Here is an 18767-nt window from a genome sequence, read left to right on the forward strand (position 1 = left end):
AAGACCGCAGCTGCATCAGTTCAGAGAGAGAGAATTACCCCAAAAACACCCTGACAGACTTCGCTCTTTCCTATGGCTCTTTGAGTGCTGAGCAGTGGTCAGTGAAGGGGAAATGTGCTCTTATACCCGTGGGGGGGTGTCATGCTGCCCAAGACTGCCCCATATCACATGAGGCTCCTTCAAACAACACCAGATAGGTGAAACTATCGTACTGAGACAGAACCTTGATAAAGCATCACTGGCGGGAAGATCGCGAAGATACAGAGCTTGGTGGCATTCTTTGGTTTCATCTGTATAAACAGATGTTTATACAGATAAATGTTTCATTCCCATGACCACATCTGGACAAAAACAAGCAGTGATCCTCCATCTGCGCTGGACTCGCCAAACCAGCCTCTATGAAGATTTGGAGTAGCATTCAGAATCTGAAACAGTTTCACGGTAAAAATGCAAAATTCAAATCAGTGTCTTGTTTATGCTGTAATAAATAAGGAGAAGCTGATCCTAGATCAGTACACAAGGTCACTTGACCCATATGGGGCCTGAAGGAAAGAAAGCAGACGTGGGGAGTTAGCTTCCTCGTTGCGTTGGGACTGGGCCAATGACTTGTACAGTGAGTCTGCACAGGTCACAGGCAATATAATGAAATATGGCCTTCAGTGTCTCCTGTTTCTTAAAGCCCTAGAGCTTTATTTTCATGAGTAAATAGATATGAATATATGATTATTCTAATAGCCCTTCTTTCTGACAGACATCCAGTCAAAGCACGTGAGCGGGATAATGTTATGGCAACTATTCAAAACTAGCACACTAAAATATTTGGGTTAAGCTTCATTGATGAAGGATTCTCTTCATGCCAGCCAAACCCTGCGCGCCTGCATTTAAAGAAGGGTGGTGGCGGTGGTCAGAAATAGAGAATGTCAGTTGCTCTAATCTATTTAAAGCCCACAGCCAGTGGGGTCTGTTGTGACTTCCAGTCACCATGTGCCAGAGGAGAGGACATGCAATACTGCAGTCTCCATTACAGCAGAGAGACAGAGAGAGAGATAGAGAGAGACAGTGTGAGGGACAGAGACACAGAGGAAAAAAGTTCAGGTACAGTGGGGACAAACTGCAGACACAGTCCTAATCACATTCCTTTCGACAAAGTTTGCTCATCTCACACTGAGAGGTGTTATAAATTCAGCAGACAGTTTTGAAGCACTGATCACGTGTCATTTGGGCCTGCAACTTCAGCGGCACTCTGTACTTCACTGTTATTACCACTGCGCTGTAACATTTTGCCACCTTAACGTCTTAGGCCGAGTGTTATTTACCCCTGTTTAAGGATCTTTAAAAAAAGGATACAAACGAATTTCAGTGCCACTCCTTATATAAACAAATGTTTGGGTCTATAATGAACGTATAATGAACGGGGTACTAACTGGCTCAGCAGTTCAGACAACTCACCTTCTTCATGATGCCCGTCTTTCTCTTGCTGAAAGTTGTGTATCGCCGCAACTTGTTGTCTATGAACTCCATCTTAATCTTGACGCGTCCACGTGTTTTCTTGCCTGGCTTTGCTCCAGCCACACCGCCGGCCACCACACCGTAACCCCCCGGGGGCATTCCGGCCTCCTGGCCGGCCACGGCGCTTTCCATCTCGGCCCTCTCCCGCTTCACCCCCCTCCTGCTGTCCCCGGCCATGGGCTCGTCTTCATCCGCGGAATCAGAGTCCGCGTCAGAGGCGCTGCACGCCTGAGGAGCCCCTTCTTTATCCCGGTCAAACCTGCCATGAATTCCCACTATCCCTGCGCCCAGAACCCCCATACCTGCCTGGCCACCGCCAGCCTGCAGAGCGCTAAGCCCGGTGCCGCCGTTCCCGGCTCTGATGCCGCCTCTGCCGGGCCCGTTACCCCCCAGCATCCCCGCGGGAGCACCGACGAAAGGACCGACGTTCACACCGGCTACCGCTTGACCGCCTGTCCGTGCCAGCCCCGGCCGAAGCCCGCCGCTGCCCACCACCACAGCCCCGTGTGCCGCGCTGTTCCCTGCCGCTGACCCGTTTCCACTCAACGCCGAGCCAGCCTGGCTGGATAACATCCTACTCAGGAGAGAAAACGGAACGACGCTACCAAAACTGCCAGTCAGCCTGCGGTGGGCGAGTGTGTGGTCAAACCGTAATGCAGACACATTCAACAAAACCACCATAAAGACAAACCCGAGCACACATACACACTCTCTCTCTCTCAGGATGAGCCGGGTATGCCTGCGTGACTACCAATGCGAAGTTTCCAAAGTGATGCTGCCCCCTCCGAGCCCCTTCGACCCGCTTCAGGCTCGCATCGCCCCCCTGCTTTCCACAACTCACCGTGCACTTTCTCTAAAAGGAAAACGCGAAGAGCGCACTCGCGATTAATCCGCCATGTCATGTAGTTCACACCGTAAACGCGTAAAATGTCGACCACGGTCAGCAGAAACGCACGACCGCCGCAGTGGTATCCCACAACTTTCCACCAAAAAGACGTTTTCACGCAAAATCATGAACGTTTTATGCCCTTATAACTGTGTAATATTCTGCCGACAGTGGACTAATCCATCCGTACAGATCTACTTTCCTCCATATAAAGAGATACAACGCTTCCTTTTAAGGAGTTGTCTCTCCTTATTTGGTGAGTCACAGTGACGCCCTCCGATTGGTTAGCGAAGGAAAGGCTTAGCCCGCCATTGGTCAAAGAGGGAGGCTCATTTGAATAAATACCAAAACGGTTGCGCTCACGCCGACGTCATCGCGAGGGGGGGGGACTCCACATAGTCTGTTGGTCATAAATTATTTTGGAATACGAATGACAGACAGACCGAGAAGTAAATATGCTCATCAACAGGCCCCACGTGCACTTCAGAACATTTTAACACTCGTCATTCTTTGAAGCTCTGCCAATATAAAGGCAATTTGTGGCTTGTTTTTTTTAAAGAGCATTTAATAACCACATTAGAAAAAATTACACATTTTATCTCTGCTTTTTATAAAGCATTAAATATCATTTAACAAACGCACACACAGCCTTTAACACATTGTAATAGACTACAATAGCAGTGCAACTAGTTCCCATGGAAACTGTTGTAAAGATGCATTAGGTTGAGATAATGTCTACATAAGTGGAGTGAAATAAATATTCATTGAATATTTCATTGAGAGATTTAATGAGCTGCTGTATGCTAATGACCCAGTCTCTCACAAAAGAAAGAAGAAACTCAATCAGCATCTTTTGGCTGTCTACCTCAGCTGAGGCCTGGTATGACAGTGTAAAGCAGGCCAAAGTTAACGCTTTTTGACTACACTTTATTTTGTCTTACTATAATTCAGCTGTGCATGAGCCTGAACCCTGCAGGTGATCAGTGGCGTAAATATGGGCAAAGGGGCCCACTGCAAACAGGGCCTGTGGTTACCAGCCCTCTCTATTGGACTTCTTATATGCCACAGCTAAACACAAAATTAATATATTACAACCATTAGCTTGTATATGAGGACCAACTTGGTTGAGCAACAGCAATTAATCAAACAAATTTCACTTTTTATTCACTGAAGGGTTTTTTCATAGGGGGTGAGGGACATTTTTTTTTTGCACTGAGGCCTTAAGATCCTAGTTACACCCCTAAAATCGATGTGTTTGTGCTACAATTCATTGTGAATAGAACTCTGATTTCTTGTATATGTGATATTTTGTTACTCAAAAAACTATAATGAATGCATCATATAAGAAAGTATATAGATTACTGACACACTCGTGTCTGCCACTCTTAAAAGGCAGAAAAGGAGGTTTGAACCACCTTTTGATTGTATAATCTGGAACGTGGCCATGTTAACAAAGAACAAAAGACAAGCCTACTATGAAGTGCATTATTCATTCTTAGGTGAGAGGGAGAAACACGAAGTGCTGCGTGTGAGAGGACAGAGCTGTATTTCCATGGCAAAAGATGTAGGACTCACAAAGCGCTCCCACACCAGCGAAGAACACCTACTGATGACTCAGTAAACAGCAGAAAAAAAGCTGTCCAGTACACTGCCAGCCTTTTATGGTGGGAACCAGATATTGTCACATTAAAGAGGGCCAGTGATACAAGCATACCAAATAATAATGAAGTAGGGCTTAGCCCCAGCTGTGGAAAGTATGAAAATGGCCAAAAACAGCACTAGAAAGCATTCCTCAGTAACACACTGGAGAGATGACAAAAACAACCGAATAGCTGATTAGAGGCCTAATGTCAGTTGATTAGCTTAGAATCACATGGGCATAATACAAGAACAACCCACAGTGCCCTCTACCTGCAGATCAAAGCAGTGCACTGGATGGGGAACTGATCCAGAAGAGTCACCCATACCTGTAGTCTCACCACGATGTCAGCTGTGCAATGGAAAGTGGCAGCAATTCCATTAGAGTAAAAGTTCTTTTCACTTCAGTAAAACCAAACTGGCCGTTACAAACGTGAATGTTTAATGGGAGCAGCATACATTGTGATTATTGTGACCTTTGCTAAAGTAGAATAACAAAAAAAGCATTCTAGGTGTGAGTGCCTAGCATGTACTTACTTCTTAAAAAAGGCATGGACTATGTATTTGTTCACAGAAATGAACAAACAAACAGTTAACATTATAACAAAAGGTTATATAGAAAACAATTCATTAAAACCAAGAGGCAACGGTATGGAAAGCAAATTGTACAAATAAAAAAAAACAAAAAACACAGTAAATAATCCTTCATGTCCTAGGCACTTGTGGTCTTAACAGTTGATAGTGACCACTGAAACGTCCACTTACCCAACAGGTCCGCCTACAACACTTGCCAAACTGCAAAATGAGTTGTTATAATGGGTTGAATATATATGTCTGTATAAAAGGATCACGGAGTACCTTTCCATTAAAAAAAGGTGTATAAAAAAACAACAACAAAAAGACAGAACCTTCAACATAAATAAAGGCTCTCGTACATCCTTCTATGTTAAAGTAATAAGCTATTATATAAAATGACATTTTAAGTGAAATTAGTGCACGGTCTCTGTATTAATGAGTGTAACAAGGACTTTGCCAAGCAAGTACTGTAATTACAGTGATGTGGTTATAAAACGCCGCTATGCAGGAATACATTGTTCATCATGGCTTTAGGAGTTTAGGCAATAAGATGTATTGCAAGTTGTCTCCATTGGAATATTCTTGTCCCATATGAGCACCTCAAGGTAAAAATAAAAAAGGTAAATATTAAAAATTTTTAAGTACAATCGTGATAAAAACACTCACTCCCCTTACACCCACATACACACAAAACTTTCACGGTACGGACTCACTGACTGATTGAGTATTCTGATTTAAAAATTCATCCTGTACTGTTTCTGTTTATCTTTCCACCCTCAGAGAATCCAGAGCTTAGAGTCATAAATAACAGGCCATCACCCTTCATGGCAAACCTGATCCACAACTCTAAATAAAAAGAACAAACAAAAAAAAAGCTTCACAAGCACACACACACACACACACACACACACACACACACACACACACATCCTGAAACAAAACAAATATGCACGGCAACTTCAAGTCCTTGAGCCAAGCATTAGCACATCGTTGAGTCCAGCATTGCCAGTGGCCCTGTGGCCAGCTGGAGGGTTTTCGCCCCTGATGTTGATGTGTTGGGATTGTCCTGCGCTGGCAGAGGTGAACAGTTGAGGTCAAAAGTCGTACCCCTCGCAGAGGTAGCTCCTAGAAGTGTCCGAGGCTCCAGAGACGAAGAAGAGGAAGAATCTCAGGGTAGAAGAGACGCAAAACGAAGATCAAAAAAGTAAACAGGCCATCGAAGGGGCAACAGGGTGTCCTTTCATGCCATGGTTAAGGCAAATAAAACTCTTCAGGGTCCTCACACTCACACTCGCACACACACACACACACACACACACACACAAATCAATACCGACAGATTGCCCTGATATCAACTTCTCCATTCGTTACTCACACACTCTTGCTCCCTGAAATGTGTGGGACCCAGTCTGAGTCTGTGATTGTATCAGAGCAGAAATGGACAGGTTTAGCTCCACCAGTGCAGGTGGAATGAGTCGCACATGTGCTCCTCACACCTTGCTGTCCAGAGGAATGTCCCCCAGGGCCTGGACCAGCTCACTGAAAGATGGCCGCTCTTTAAGGCTGGGAGCCCAGCAGCGAGTCATCAGTTTGTAGACTTTAGAAGGACAGGTCTCGGGAGCAGAAAGCTTCAGAGTTCCAGCCTGAAGACCTGTTACACAGAAGAACAGAAAGAAGGTTAGAAACACATGAAGTGCTCAGAGGCTTCCTATCCATTATTATTAGTTCTCAATAAAACAGTGATTTGAATAAATATGGAAATATAATTTTTAAGTATATGTTACGCTGAATGTGATACTTCATTGATGCTTTTTTTCAAAGAATACTGGTCATTAACCAAGGAAGAGCCAGGAGTTACCTGTCACTCATGGGATTTAAACTCACAACCTTCTGATTGTTGCCTCACTTCTCCTACCACTAGACTACCAGCCATCACTAATCCAGAAAATACTGATAACCTTCAAGAGGTCTGAACATTGTGAACATAGCATGTAAAAGTTATGCTCCATCATTGACACACAGCCAGATGTGAGTGTGTTCTCACCTTCCAGCACCTCCTCGTGGCTGAGTGTTGAGTAGGGCAGCTCTCCGTGGCTGAACACTTCCCACATCAGCACACCGAAAGCCCACACATCAGATTTGGTGGAAAAGTCGTCATCAACGACAGACTCAGTGGGGAGCCAGCGCAATGGGATCCATTTCTGCCTGTAGTGGTAATACTCACTGTGCACAGAGAGAGAGAGAGAGAGAGAGAGAGAGAGAGAGACGAGAGAGAGAGAGAGAGAGAGAGAGAGAGAGAGAGAGAGAGAGACATGACAGAAAACATACTGTTGCTTCATTGCCAAATGTTGCAATTCAGTATTTCAGCACATGATGGCACTCATGGTGTACATTTCACTCAACACTGGGTTGTGTTTAATCTATCCACATCCACTTGTTCCGTAGCTTTCTCTTTTCTTCAACCTATAAGGGTGCATTTACATTTGTAGTCCGGTTCTCTTGGTGTAGACCAAAGCTGAAACTGATACACTGTTGCATTTTAGTTCTGTTTTGATGGTTAGATGTAAACAAAAGTTATGTGGCCAAAAAAGTAAAAAGTGGTGGGCAGACTTTACGACGCTTTATGACATTCACATATTTAGTGACATTAACTGGGATAATGACCCAACAAACTATCCGAACCATGCTGCAATAAGCCACTAGTGGCCATGTGATACTGTTACTTTACCATGTTACTATTACTTTCCCAATGGGCTGTTTTTCATACTTCAAACAAACTACACCAGAGCACTCAATGTCCCATGGCAGCATTCTCACTTATTTTAGTTAACCGCACTAACAGAGCAACCGCAACATTGTTCGTTTCAATCAAACAAAATCTGCCAAGTGTAAACATGGCCTAAGATACTGTATATACTTTTAAAGAATGCAGAGACAAAATAAGCCACAGTAAAACTGTTTTCCTGGTGTTGACTGCGGTATACCTGCTGTGTGTGTTGTAGTGTACATATTCTGTGTATGTGTTGTGATGTACTTAATGTGTGTGTGTATGTGTGTGTAATGCGGTGTACTTAATGTATGTGTGAGTGTGTGTGTGTGTGTGTGTGTGTGTGTGTGTATGTGTGTGATGTGGTGTACTTAATGTGTGTGTGGTCATGTGTGTTGTGGTGTACCTATTGTGTGTGGGGGGGCATGTGTGTTGTGGTGTACCTATTGTGTGTGTGGTCATGTGTGATGTGGTGTACCTATTGTGTGTGGGGGGGCATGTGTGTTGTGGTGTACCTATTGTGTTACCTGTTATAGACGTCCTTGCTCAGGCCGAGTGCAGACACTTTGACTTGTCTCTGGCCGCTGATTAGGCAGTTCCGTGCTGCCAGGTCTTTGTGCACAAAGCGCTGGTTAGACAGGTGCTCCATCCCCGCAGCTACCTGCGCACAGATGGACACCTGAAGAACAAGAGAGGGATGGAGACAGAAAGAGGGATGTGAGAGGACCAATCACTGACCGAATACCACCTCTTGAATATGACCAGTTTTCATTTATGTTGGCTGTTATGAAATAAAGGCAAAGAATGTGCTTACTTTTGTTTTGGTGCTGATGGGCTGTGGTTTGAGTTTTTCATCTTTGCTTTTTGATATTCTCAAGAATTGCTTGAGATCGCCCTGAAAAAAAGAGAGAAAAAGACATGCAATACATATTACAATATTTTTACAATCAGTTTTAACTGACTGTCGATATTTTAACCAGAGATCCAAGGAAAAATTTGGAATGCACGCCTATACAAAAGACCCCATATTAAAATAAGCGTTATCTGGATATCATAGTGAGATAGTAATGTGTTCATCCTAGCTCTAAATCTGATCAGATCTGGTGAACCACCTCTAGAATTGGACAGGCTTGAGCGGACTTTGTCCCTGTATATTGCAAACAGAATCCACCCAAATTTAGAAAATTTGGCAAGTGACTCCAACAGTATCCAACAATAGCTCACTGACGTGATGTAGGGGTAAGTGAGATCTAATTGCTATACACTGCAGATAGAAAGTGGCAAAGAAGAAATCATTTTAATGTCGTGTGTAATTAAAAGTACTAATTGTGTTCTTGCTAATGCAAACACAAAGAGGTTTGCACATACAATAATGATCTGCAGCATGCCACCTGCCTTTTGAAAGAATACTAGAAAATGACAGTGTTGAAATGGTCTGTTTGAAATAAATGACATTTGGTTCGACATTTTGTTTCCTAACACAATGAACTTAACACATTTAAAAGTATGGCGCAAATGTCCAAATACTTTTTAGGGCTGCTGTAATATATAGCAATATGTAATAATAACCATTCACTTGTTGTGTCACAATGTGTGCATAACCTATTTACCCTGCTAAAGGAAGAGGAAAACCAATAAGTCACATGACAAACAAGAAATCTTTAAGACCATTTTTAACAGGAAAGCCAAAAGAAAGTAAGCCCCCAGCTAAGAGAAAATTCCCCCTGGTATAAATAGGTTTCAGTAATGGTTGCACACTCATTGTGGAATTTAACTTACTATAAATATGAAAGAACTTGACTATTAATTATAACTTGATAATTTTTATTATTTACAATGATTAAAAGCTTATAATGCACAGTCACTCACTATAAAGGTATATATATATATATATATATATATATATATATATATAGAGAGAGAGAGAGAGAGAGAGAGAGAGAGAGAGGAGAGGGAGAGGGAGAGAGAGAGAGAGAGAGAGAGAGAGAAATGACACAAAAAATGTATTTGAAAATTTCTAATTGGATTGTCTTGGTGAAATGTTTTTTTTTACCAGGTCCACATATTCCAGAATGATGTAGTGTGGTTCAGTGTCTCTGCACAGGCCGAGCAGGCGGACAATGTTGGGATGGCTGAGCTTGCTGAACATTTCGACTTGCCGCTTGAACTCAGCCTGCGAGAGCTCATCTCTGCTCTGCAGACTCTTCACCAGCACCACCGTTTCCTCCTCCCCCTCCTCAATCCCGCGTGCTTTAGCCAAGAACACATCCCCAAACTCCCCTTTACCTGCACACGCACACACCAGCAAAGGTCAAACACAGAGTCAGACGGGTGAAATGATTAGCTTAACTGTAGTGCAACTATGTGAGTCTAAGACTGGAGCCAGTGTACACATGCATGTGTTTGGGGCGTATTAGAGATACACTTTACCCAGAGTAGTGATGGTTTGCAAGTCTGCTCTGGGAAAGTGGAGCTTGTCAGTATTGCTGTGCCGTTTCTCAGTGGTTGCCATGGTCCCCAGATTGGTGAGGGCCACTTCTTCCTGGATCTCAGCCGTAGTTTGACCGTTCTGCTGCACAGCCTCTCCTAGCGGGCAACAGAGAGAAACACAAGTTACTTCATTATTTTACCTCAGTGGTCAAAAACGCTTGTCCTACTCTACCTTCTCGTAGAGTCTAGCTCCAACCATCATTTGCCACACCTGCTCCAACTAATTAATTTCTACACACGTCTGTGTTTTTCTGGACCAGATGCATTGGTGTTAGGCAAGAGAGAGGGGCTGCAGGTTATACCTAAACTGGAGCTAAACTGTGCAGGAAAGCACACCTCCAGGAGGAGGGCCACTGACCACCGCTTTGCCTCATTAAAAATTGTGTTTAGTGTGTCCCTGAGTTCCTGTTTTCTATCACTGTATAAAAGAAGCGAGATGCTGCCCTTATTGTTGGATGCAGTGTGATAGTTTCTGAGCGAGCTTGCACACACATTCAGAACAGAATTCAGACTGATAATGGCTTATTATTCATTTGTTTCGTAGGGGTAATGATAAAAGGTGACTAAGGGGTGTAATCGTATGCACCAACATAAGAGAATAAACAGAATGCGACTAAGAATGAGAAGCAATAAAAAAAGGAAGCAAAGAAAAAAAAGTAAAATATTGAAAATAATTTATATACAAACAATACAAAACACATAAAATAAGGAATTGGAGCTCAGAAAAAAGCTACAGTTAAAAGTGCTAAATGAGGATGCTTGCTGTATGTCTTATGGGACAAAGTTTCACAGATGGGGAGCGTATATGCTAAAAGCAGCCTCACCACTTCTTGTGCATTTTTGCTCTTGGAACAGAAAGTAATCCTATGTTTGATGATCTCAGACATCATTGTGGAGCATGTTCAGTAGCACAATCTGACATAAAACATGGTGCAACAAGGTGTGTAAAAATTCTTGCCCCTGAATTTGGTACAAACACCAATTTGTCTGTACTCTTTTTGGGTAAGGTAGTGAACAGCGAGGTAGAATAATCCAGTAAACAAAATGCAATTCTTTATATTAGAAATCATGTCATTAAAAGAGAAGATAGATTAAAAGATAGGAATAGCTGCAGTTCTGCCTCAGCCTTAAAAAGGATAACTAGTTTGTATCACCTACATTGTTTCTGGGCATGTAGGCAGATGGAGTAAAGTGCATAAAACATTACTAGCTATATCAGTATGACTGCCTACCTGTGTATCAATGGCATAGGGGTTTGAAGGATCTGCTGTATTATGTATTATGTTTTATGTGTAATATTATGTTCAGTATTATGTGTTTTAATATGTACGTGATCTGTGATTGTTTTATGTGAGCTGTACCTGAGAGGACAATGGGAAGACATTGTGAACAGTTAGTCCAGGCTTTCTATGTACAGGTTAGGAACAGGTGTTGCTTCTGTACCTAATTTGGCAATGTTCCAGGCAATAATGTGCCTGAGCCAGCCTATACAAGCACGACCATTTTCTACATCAGGGGTCAGCATGGCGTCTGTGAAGCGTACGCACAATGAAGAAATAAAGATCAATGCTACAGATGCAAGGCTGGCCTGCTGGTGCTGGTTCTTATGAGAAAGAGGGGATGTAAAAAAATTCTACAGCGTTCTCAATATGTACTGTTTATTGCACTGCTAAATCAAATTAGAAACGCAAACCAGCTTTCAGAAGCTTAATGTCTTTGAATAGACCATCTCGCTTCTTGTCTTTAATCCTGGGCTTGGAGATGCCCTTGAATATCTCTCTCCAGATCTCTGCTTAGTGACAACTCCACTTCTAATTAAAGGCAACAAAGTGGTCATTATGTAAGGATTAGGAGAATAAATGCTGCTAAAAAGCCAGATAGCTAGATTTTATGTACATCCTCCTAATAAAAGTCGCTGCAGTGTAGCTGCCCAAAGGTCTTAATCCTGCCAAATGGAAGCAAAAAGCTCTCACAACCTCTTGCCAAGAGCAAAAGCATAAATGCTCTTAATTAGTGTTGATCACAGCTTGTGAATGATTTTGGCTGTTCTGCCATTATGCAACCACTAGATGGCAGCAGGTCACATGTTTAAACATGCTAAGACTCCAAGTGGAGCAATCTGCTATTAAAACACTGAGAGAATTTCACTGATTAGATAATGTTGCTTTTCATCAGATGTTTCCTGGAGGTCTTAAACATCTGTGTATTAAAATCAGATGTATTAAATTAGACTAGAACTGAGCCCTGCAGGACAGCAGATCTCTAGAAGCTTGGGTAGCACCTGTGCTACATCTCATCTCCTACATTCCCACTTCACACACATCCCTCACTCTCACACACACACCATTAAGGCACTCCATCTCCGGCTCCTCCCCGTCCTGTCCCTTCTGCAGTCTTTTGGCATTGCGTCTCTGCTTGCAGTAAAACATAAGGCCCAGCACGGCGATGATGTAAGCGACGGCTGCCCCCACAGACAGGCCGATGGTCTGGATCATCTTGTATGGCGTCTTCCCCTCGTCTTCATCGTTGGTGCGCTTTGGCCTCTCTGTGCAGGAGCAGAAGCAAAGAAGAGTACTTCAGTGTGTAACTGCAGAGATTTTTCCAATATTCTCAGTGAAAAGATACGACACCAGGGTCCTTAAACTCAAATCCTACAAAGCTACAATAACGCCCAGCTTTGTGTTTTACCTGCCCTCACATACCTGATGCAACTTGAGAAGTAAAGCCTTGTGAGGAGTGAGGAGGTATTGCTGCTGTTTTGCTATATTATCATCAAGTAAGAAATAGTTCGTACTAAATTACACAATGCTTTGTTATAGCTGGTGATAACTGTGACTTTTAAGAATTAACAATGGATGGATGTCAAGAATGGATGTCAAGCAACTTCCTTTTACTAAATTCGGACAAAACCGAACCTACGTTTACTCTTAATCTCGATAGTTTCTCAATTGCACCAGGCACATCTGTAAAAAGTCTTGGTGTCACGATTGATCCCAGTCTGGCCTTCGATGAGCATATTACCAATATTACCAGAATAGCTTTCCTCCACCTGCGTAACATCGCTAAATTAAGAAATGCACTGTCGCTACAGGATGCAGAAACGTTAGTTCACGCCTTCATCACGTCCAGGTTAGATTACTGTAACGCTCTGCTTTCTGGCTGTTCCAGCCAAAACCTTAACAAGCTTCAGTTAGTCCAGAACGCTGCAGCCAGAGTTCTCAGCAAAACCAGGAAATTCGACCACATTAGCCCAATTTTGTGTACCTTACATTGGTAGCCAGTTAAATTCCGTATTGAGTACAAGAGTCTTCTGCTGACGTATAAAGCTTTGAATGGCCTTGCTCCTCAGTACCTCAGTGACCTTATTTCCTATTATCAACCGACACGCCCACTTAGATCACAAGGTGCGGGCTCATTATTAGTACCCAGAATAAATAAAGTTACGTCAGGGGGAAGAGCCTTTTCATACAAAGCCCCCCAGCTTTGGAATAACCTACCAGTCTGTGTTCAGGACTCAGACACAGCCTCCATCTTTAAGTCTAGGCTAAAAACTTACCTGTTTAGTCGAGCTTTTGGTTAATTTGTTTTTCTCACTATGTCCCTCTCAAAAGTGCTAAAAGTTTTTTTTAAGTAGAAAACTTTGATAAAGTATGTAACCATTGTTAAAGTTTCAAAACAGCCCATTTCGATTCCCTTTTTTGGATGTCAGAAAGAAACAATACTTGTTTACATACAGCACTGTGCAAAAGTCTTAGGCACCTAAGCACCATTTTTAAAACCAATTATCTTGCCAATATGTGTATAGTAAAAACACCATATGTCACTGGAATAAATTAAAATAAATATATTACAAAAAAAAAAATAATTTTGCATTTTGAAATAGATTTGGAGAAATAAATGATGACATTTTGGTAATTAAAATCACTCAACCGCACAAATGTTATAAGCTGACCTTATGGACAAAAACGTAAGCTTTGACCATTTAATGTCACATGTAATTAGAAGTAGGACATGATTTTTCCAGGTCTACATATGCCAGAATAATGCAGTGGGTTCTGTGTTTCTGCAGAGGCTCAGCAGGCGAACGATGTGGGAGTGATTCAGCTGTATTCAGTCTAAAGGGAACACAGTTCACTGTAACTAAAAATCAGTCCCAAATGCTATTAGAGAGAACCAAAAGCTTTGCCAAAAGACACCTCTGTTTTCCAGAGTGATGCTGGCAGCCCGTCTGATTGTGATTGGAGTCCTGTGATGTGAAGGAATCCACAAAAAGCCTTTTCAAGTTAGGAGGTCACATGACTCCACAGAACGGCTGCACTGTGTTTAATTTCATTTGCTAAATTCAGCTTGATTAAGTTAAAGTCACTTGAATGAGTCAAGGAGTTAGGTGAGGCAGGGTCAGGTGAAAGAGACTGGGAACGTTGGTTTGAGGCTTTGTCAGGAGTCTGAAGTGCGTGTCCTGGACTGAAGGGACTGAATGGTCATATGATGCGTATATTTAGTGCACCTTAAGTTGCTTTCAAGTTACTGCTTTAGTAGGCTAGTCTTAAGGGGTCCACTGTTACACAATGAACAAAATAAAGTGACAAATAAAAAATAAAAAATAAAGATAAATGTAAAGTAAGAAGAAGGGTTTGTGTCTGCATGTGTGCATTAATACACACTTACCCACAACATAGAGTTGTGCCACACTGTCTCTGATACTGCAGCTGTTGCCAGCAATACATGTGTACTTCCCTGTGTCATCAGTAGTGACATCACTGATAACTAGAGAACCATTGGGCATCTTTTGGAACCTGAGGGAGAGAGAAAGAAGTTCATGAAGGGCTTGGTAATGAATGAATTTGGTCTCTAAGAGTAGGAAAGCTAAGAAACTGCCTCAGGACTGGAGATACTTTGCTTTGGTCAGTATTAATACTTAAAAATCAAGTAGAGAACAGCATGATATTGACCACAGCGACAGGGCTATCACCATCGCATGCCTTTATGGCACTCTAGGCAAAGCAAAACTGAGGCAACCCAGTACAGATTTGCGTCACAACCAGTAGCCAGCACCACACAAAAGCCACTGTCCAACACACACACACAAATTAAATACTATAGTTCTAGCATACTCACACTGAACACTCATTAAATAGGCAAAAAAGACCCCAAACAAGACTGTATAATCTCTCTAATAAGACTACTTTATACCAATGCTACAACTGTAGGTACATTAGCTATTCAGGCTGTTAAATTCTCTGACTGTTTATCTGATCTCAATATGATAAAAAAGACAATGAAAGCATCTGACTATCTTTCAATAACAATGGTGGACCATTTGGAGCAATACATGGAGAACAGGTTCTCTTGACAACCTAATAGTGCTAAAAAGATGAATAGATAGAAGGCGAAAAAAATGCAAGGTACATTAAAATCGAAATAAAAGAGCAGCACTGTGCCTGTACTGTAGGGTACGTAAACGCATGATTATATACAGGATAACATTTAATGTTTCCCCTTAAACATTGTTAAACACTTCCAATGTTACTTAAGATAGCTCTGAAACAGCTTTCACTGTTCTCAATTTCCCTCTAAAGCTCGCTGGCATTTTGTGCTCATGTCACCCTCCTCCTCTTGAAACGTACAGGAAGAAGCAGGATTTATTCAAGAGAAGGCTGAATAATGCTACAGGGACACTGCCTGTTGTGTCATGTTTTCTACCAATAGCTTCATGTTAATTTCATTTCATTATTTGTTTTAGCTACATAACACTCAAACCAGTGAGCTGGAAAAGAAAGTTAGCTAACTTAGCCAAGTACCTTGGAGCAGATGTGTTGCATGTGATTTTCTTCACAGGTTTAACCGCTGATGCAGTCCTCCACACTGTTTAATCCACATCCTACACCTCACCTCTTGTGTCTTTGGTTTAGGAAATGGATAAAATTTCACTCCTCCCTCCCAACTTTTCAAATATCAGGTATCAGATTTACCCCCTCAGAAGCGTCCCTGCATACAATGCTACAGTAAACTGTAAAGTTCTGAAAGCTTGTCAGAGGTGCCAATGCCTATTTAAAGCTGCTCAGCTACGATCAGACAATCGGTGGGTGTTTGGGGCGGGTTTTAGTGAAGGGTGGGAGCAGGAGCAGAGGCGGCCTGAACAGCGCCTGACACATTTCTCAGCCAATCATTGGGCTCACAGAGTACATTCACAGAGAATTTGGAAAAAAATATGTACGAATTCTATTCCAAAAAAAGTTGAAACAGTCTGAGAAAAGAAATAAACGTGCAAGCTGGGACAGGAGCATGTTTACAACTATGTTACATCACCTTTCTTTTTAACAACACTTAATAATAGTTTGGGGACTGAAGACACAAACTGATCCAGTTTTAAAAGTGTATTTTTTTGCCATTGTTCTCTGCAACCACAGAGGGTCTTTGTTGTTGTATTTTGAGCTTAATCAGACACAAGTTCTCACTGGGAGATAGTAATGGACTGTGGGCATGCCAATCTAGCACCTAGCAATTTCAGAATGAGCGCATATTCCCAAACAACAATGAAGTTGGTAAGATAAAACATTAGATATCTACCTACTGTATGGGACCTACTGTCCCAACTTTTTTGGGAATTGGGTTTGTATTCTGCAATGATGAGATGAGAATAATTTGGTACATTTGGCTGTCCTTGCTTAAGTGTGGCTATAGGCAATTGCCTGGTTTACTTACATGAATGCGCTGGCCCAGCACAGAGAGAGCAATAAGAGAATAAAATAAAATGTAAAAGAGAGTGGGACAGACCTGCCGGAGCTGACAGGAAGGACCTTGTCTTTGACCATCCACTGGATGTAGGGCTGGGGTTCTCCTGTAGCCTGGCAGTGCAGCATGGCTGTGTGGCCCTGGTATACTGTGGTGTATTCTGGTTCCAGCTTAAACTCTATATAGACTGGGGGGATAATAATAACATTAATCATAGAAAATAACTATTATGCAACACAGAGAAAATTATTTAAAGATGCTTGCATTACATGCGACAGAGAGCTGAGTCATTACTATAGGACTTCTCTTGCCTTTCAGCTAGAGTGGCTTTCTTCAATCACCATGGCTTTAGTGTGAGTAATGAAAGTATTACAGAGGACAAAATAATTCTAATACTTGTTCTTTGATAACCACTAAGAAGGTTAGCAATGCTAATTACATTAGAGGGCAAGCCTTCCATTTCTGTAAGTGGCATCTCCACAAATATACACAATAGCAAAACTCACCTCCTACAGTGAGGGAGACGTAGGCTTTGATTTCTCCCTGCATGCTGTTATTGGCCACACAGGTGTAATTCCCTGCATCACTCCGCACCACCTTATCAAAGTGCAAAGCCCCATTCACCTGATTCACATGAGAGGGAACAGCACTGCCATCTACAGAAAAAAGAGAGAGAGAGAGAGAGAGCGAGAGCGAGAGAGAGCGAGAGAGAGAGAGCGAGAGAGAGAGAGAGAGAGAGAGAGAGAGAGAGAGGAGCAGAATTACATTCAACCTTAACTTCCAAGACACTGTAAAACCTGCACAAGTGATGACGAGGCATGTTTTATCATTATTATTTTCTTCTGAATTTGTAACAATGCAGGATTTATTAGCTTCTTCATTTGCACGGAACAGGCATAACCAATCAGCACCACCCATGTGTCTCTCACCTGCTTTGGTCCAGCGTATAGTGGGAGTCTCTCGGCCCTTAGCAGAACACTGGACACTGGCTTTTTTGTGAAGCTGCAGACACTGAGAAGACTGGGGAGTAGGGGTGAACTTCAGCTTCTCTGAAACACACAAACAAAGAGCACATCACACACATTTACAGTACATACGCATATATATACATAAACGTGTTTGAAGAAATCGTTTATACAGAAACTTCTGGATTAGAGAATAACAGAGAGCATTTTCACAGAGTGCCATGAGAAGAAGTCAGACACAGAAACAACACCCGGATGTCAAATATCTGGAATATGAAATGAGAAGGTCATGTCTCCACAAAAGTAAAGTGATAATAGGATAATACTGTGTATTGGGCTGCTATTAACAGCAGACATTTCATGTCTGTACCCTGCATCAACCAGAGTACTCGTTTACCTAGTACGGAGACCCTGGCCTGCCCAGTCAGGACACCTCCCACAGTCTTGCACTGGCAGCTATAGACCACTCCATCATACACCTCCACACTGTTTATCCTCAGAGTCCCATTAGGAAACACCTTAAATCGAAAGTCCTGCAGACAGATCAGATAGATGATTATTACTACTATTAACAATACTAATATCCAAAATATCAACTGCTACTACTGGTAACACCTATCTGAATCCTGATGTATTAAGCTGACATAACCATTGCATAAACATGTCATGGCACATATTATATTCTGTCATCACAGATTATGTCCAGTAATATCAGTGCCATGCTACCATTACCAGCAAACGTCAAGCCATATGTCAATGTTTGAAGTCATGACGGCTCACCAGAGAACACGGCACAAATCAGCATGTGACATAAATTGTCATGACATCAGTCATTATTATCTGCTCTGGCAATTAGTTACCACCAGTGGTAACATGACTCTGTTATCATGGCAACTCATGACAGCCTATGACATCTGCCATGATGTGTTTATGGCACTGTTATGTTTAAACATTTTATGTTTAACATATTTAATATGACATGGAATTTTCCTTCAGATGAGGATCCTGACCTCCTCACTGATCTCCTGCAGGTTCCTGTACCAAGTGACATGGGCTGAAGGCGTGGTTTGGACGTGGCAGTGAAGGTACCCTGGCTGCCCCTCCTCCATGGAAGTGTTCTGAGGCCTATTGGTCCACTCTGGGGGACCTTAGAGAAAGAAGGGTTGTATGTTTATTATTTTTATTGGTTTCATGGCAGTAC

The 18767-nt window shown here is 42.3% G+C and overlaps 2 protein-coding genes across 4 annotated transcripts in view; both read right to left on the minus strand.

The window, feature by feature from the left end:
- Nucleotides 1-2622, minus strand: part of srfb (serum response factor b) — a 30762-nt gene extending 28140 nt beyond the window's left edge. For all 3 annotated transcript variants that reach the window (XM_036574595.1, XM_036574597.1, XM_036574596.1), the window contains exon 1: nucleotides 1450-2622. In XM_036574595.1, coding sequence (XP_036430488.1) covers nucleotides 1450-2190 — 741 coding nt within the window. In that variant the 5' untranslated portion in view covers nucleotides 2191-2622. The remainder of the gene's footprint in view (nucleotides 1-1449) is intronic.
- A 1836-nt stretch (nucleotides 2623-4458) lies between these two features.
- ptk7b (protein tyrosine kinase 7b) overlaps nucleotides 4459-18767 on the minus strand; it is a 119105-nt gene continuing 104796 nt past the window's right edge. Inside the window, exons 8-20 of the mRNA XM_036574598.1 lie at nucleotides 18577-18713; nucleotides 17964-18099; nucleotides 17531-17650; nucleotides 17108-17257; nucleotides 16644-16788; nucleotides 14535-14662; nucleotides 12211-12411; nucleotides 9807-9962; nucleotides 9430-9662; nucleotides 8191-8271; nucleotides 7904-8055; nucleotides 6654-6832; nucleotides 4459-6260 (exon numbers count right to left, since the gene is read on the minus strand). Coding sequence (XP_036430491.1) covers nucleotides 6100-6260; nucleotides 6654-6832; nucleotides 7904-8055; nucleotides 8191-8271; nucleotides 9430-9662; nucleotides 9807-9962; nucleotides 12211-12411; nucleotides 14535-14662; nucleotides 16644-16788; nucleotides 17108-17257; nucleotides 17531-17650; nucleotides 17964-18099; nucleotides 18577-18713 — 1979 coding nt within the window. The 3' untranslated portion in view covers nucleotides 4459-6099. The remainder of the gene's footprint in view (nucleotides 6261-6653; nucleotides 6833-7903; nucleotides 8056-8190; nucleotides 8272-9429; nucleotides 9663-9806; nucleotides 9963-12210; nucleotides 12412-14534; nucleotides 14663-16643; nucleotides 16789-17107; nucleotides 17258-17530; nucleotides 17651-17963; nucleotides 18100-18576; nucleotides 18714-18767) is intronic.

The sequence above is a fragment of the Colossoma macropomum genome, unplaced genomic scaffold, assembly GCF_904425465.1.
Source record: "Colossoma macropomum unplaced genomic scaffold, Colossoma_macropomum, whole genome shotgun sequence".
NCBI lineage: Eukaryota > Metazoa > Chordata > Actinopteri > Characiformes > Serrasalmidae > Colossoma > Colossoma macropomum.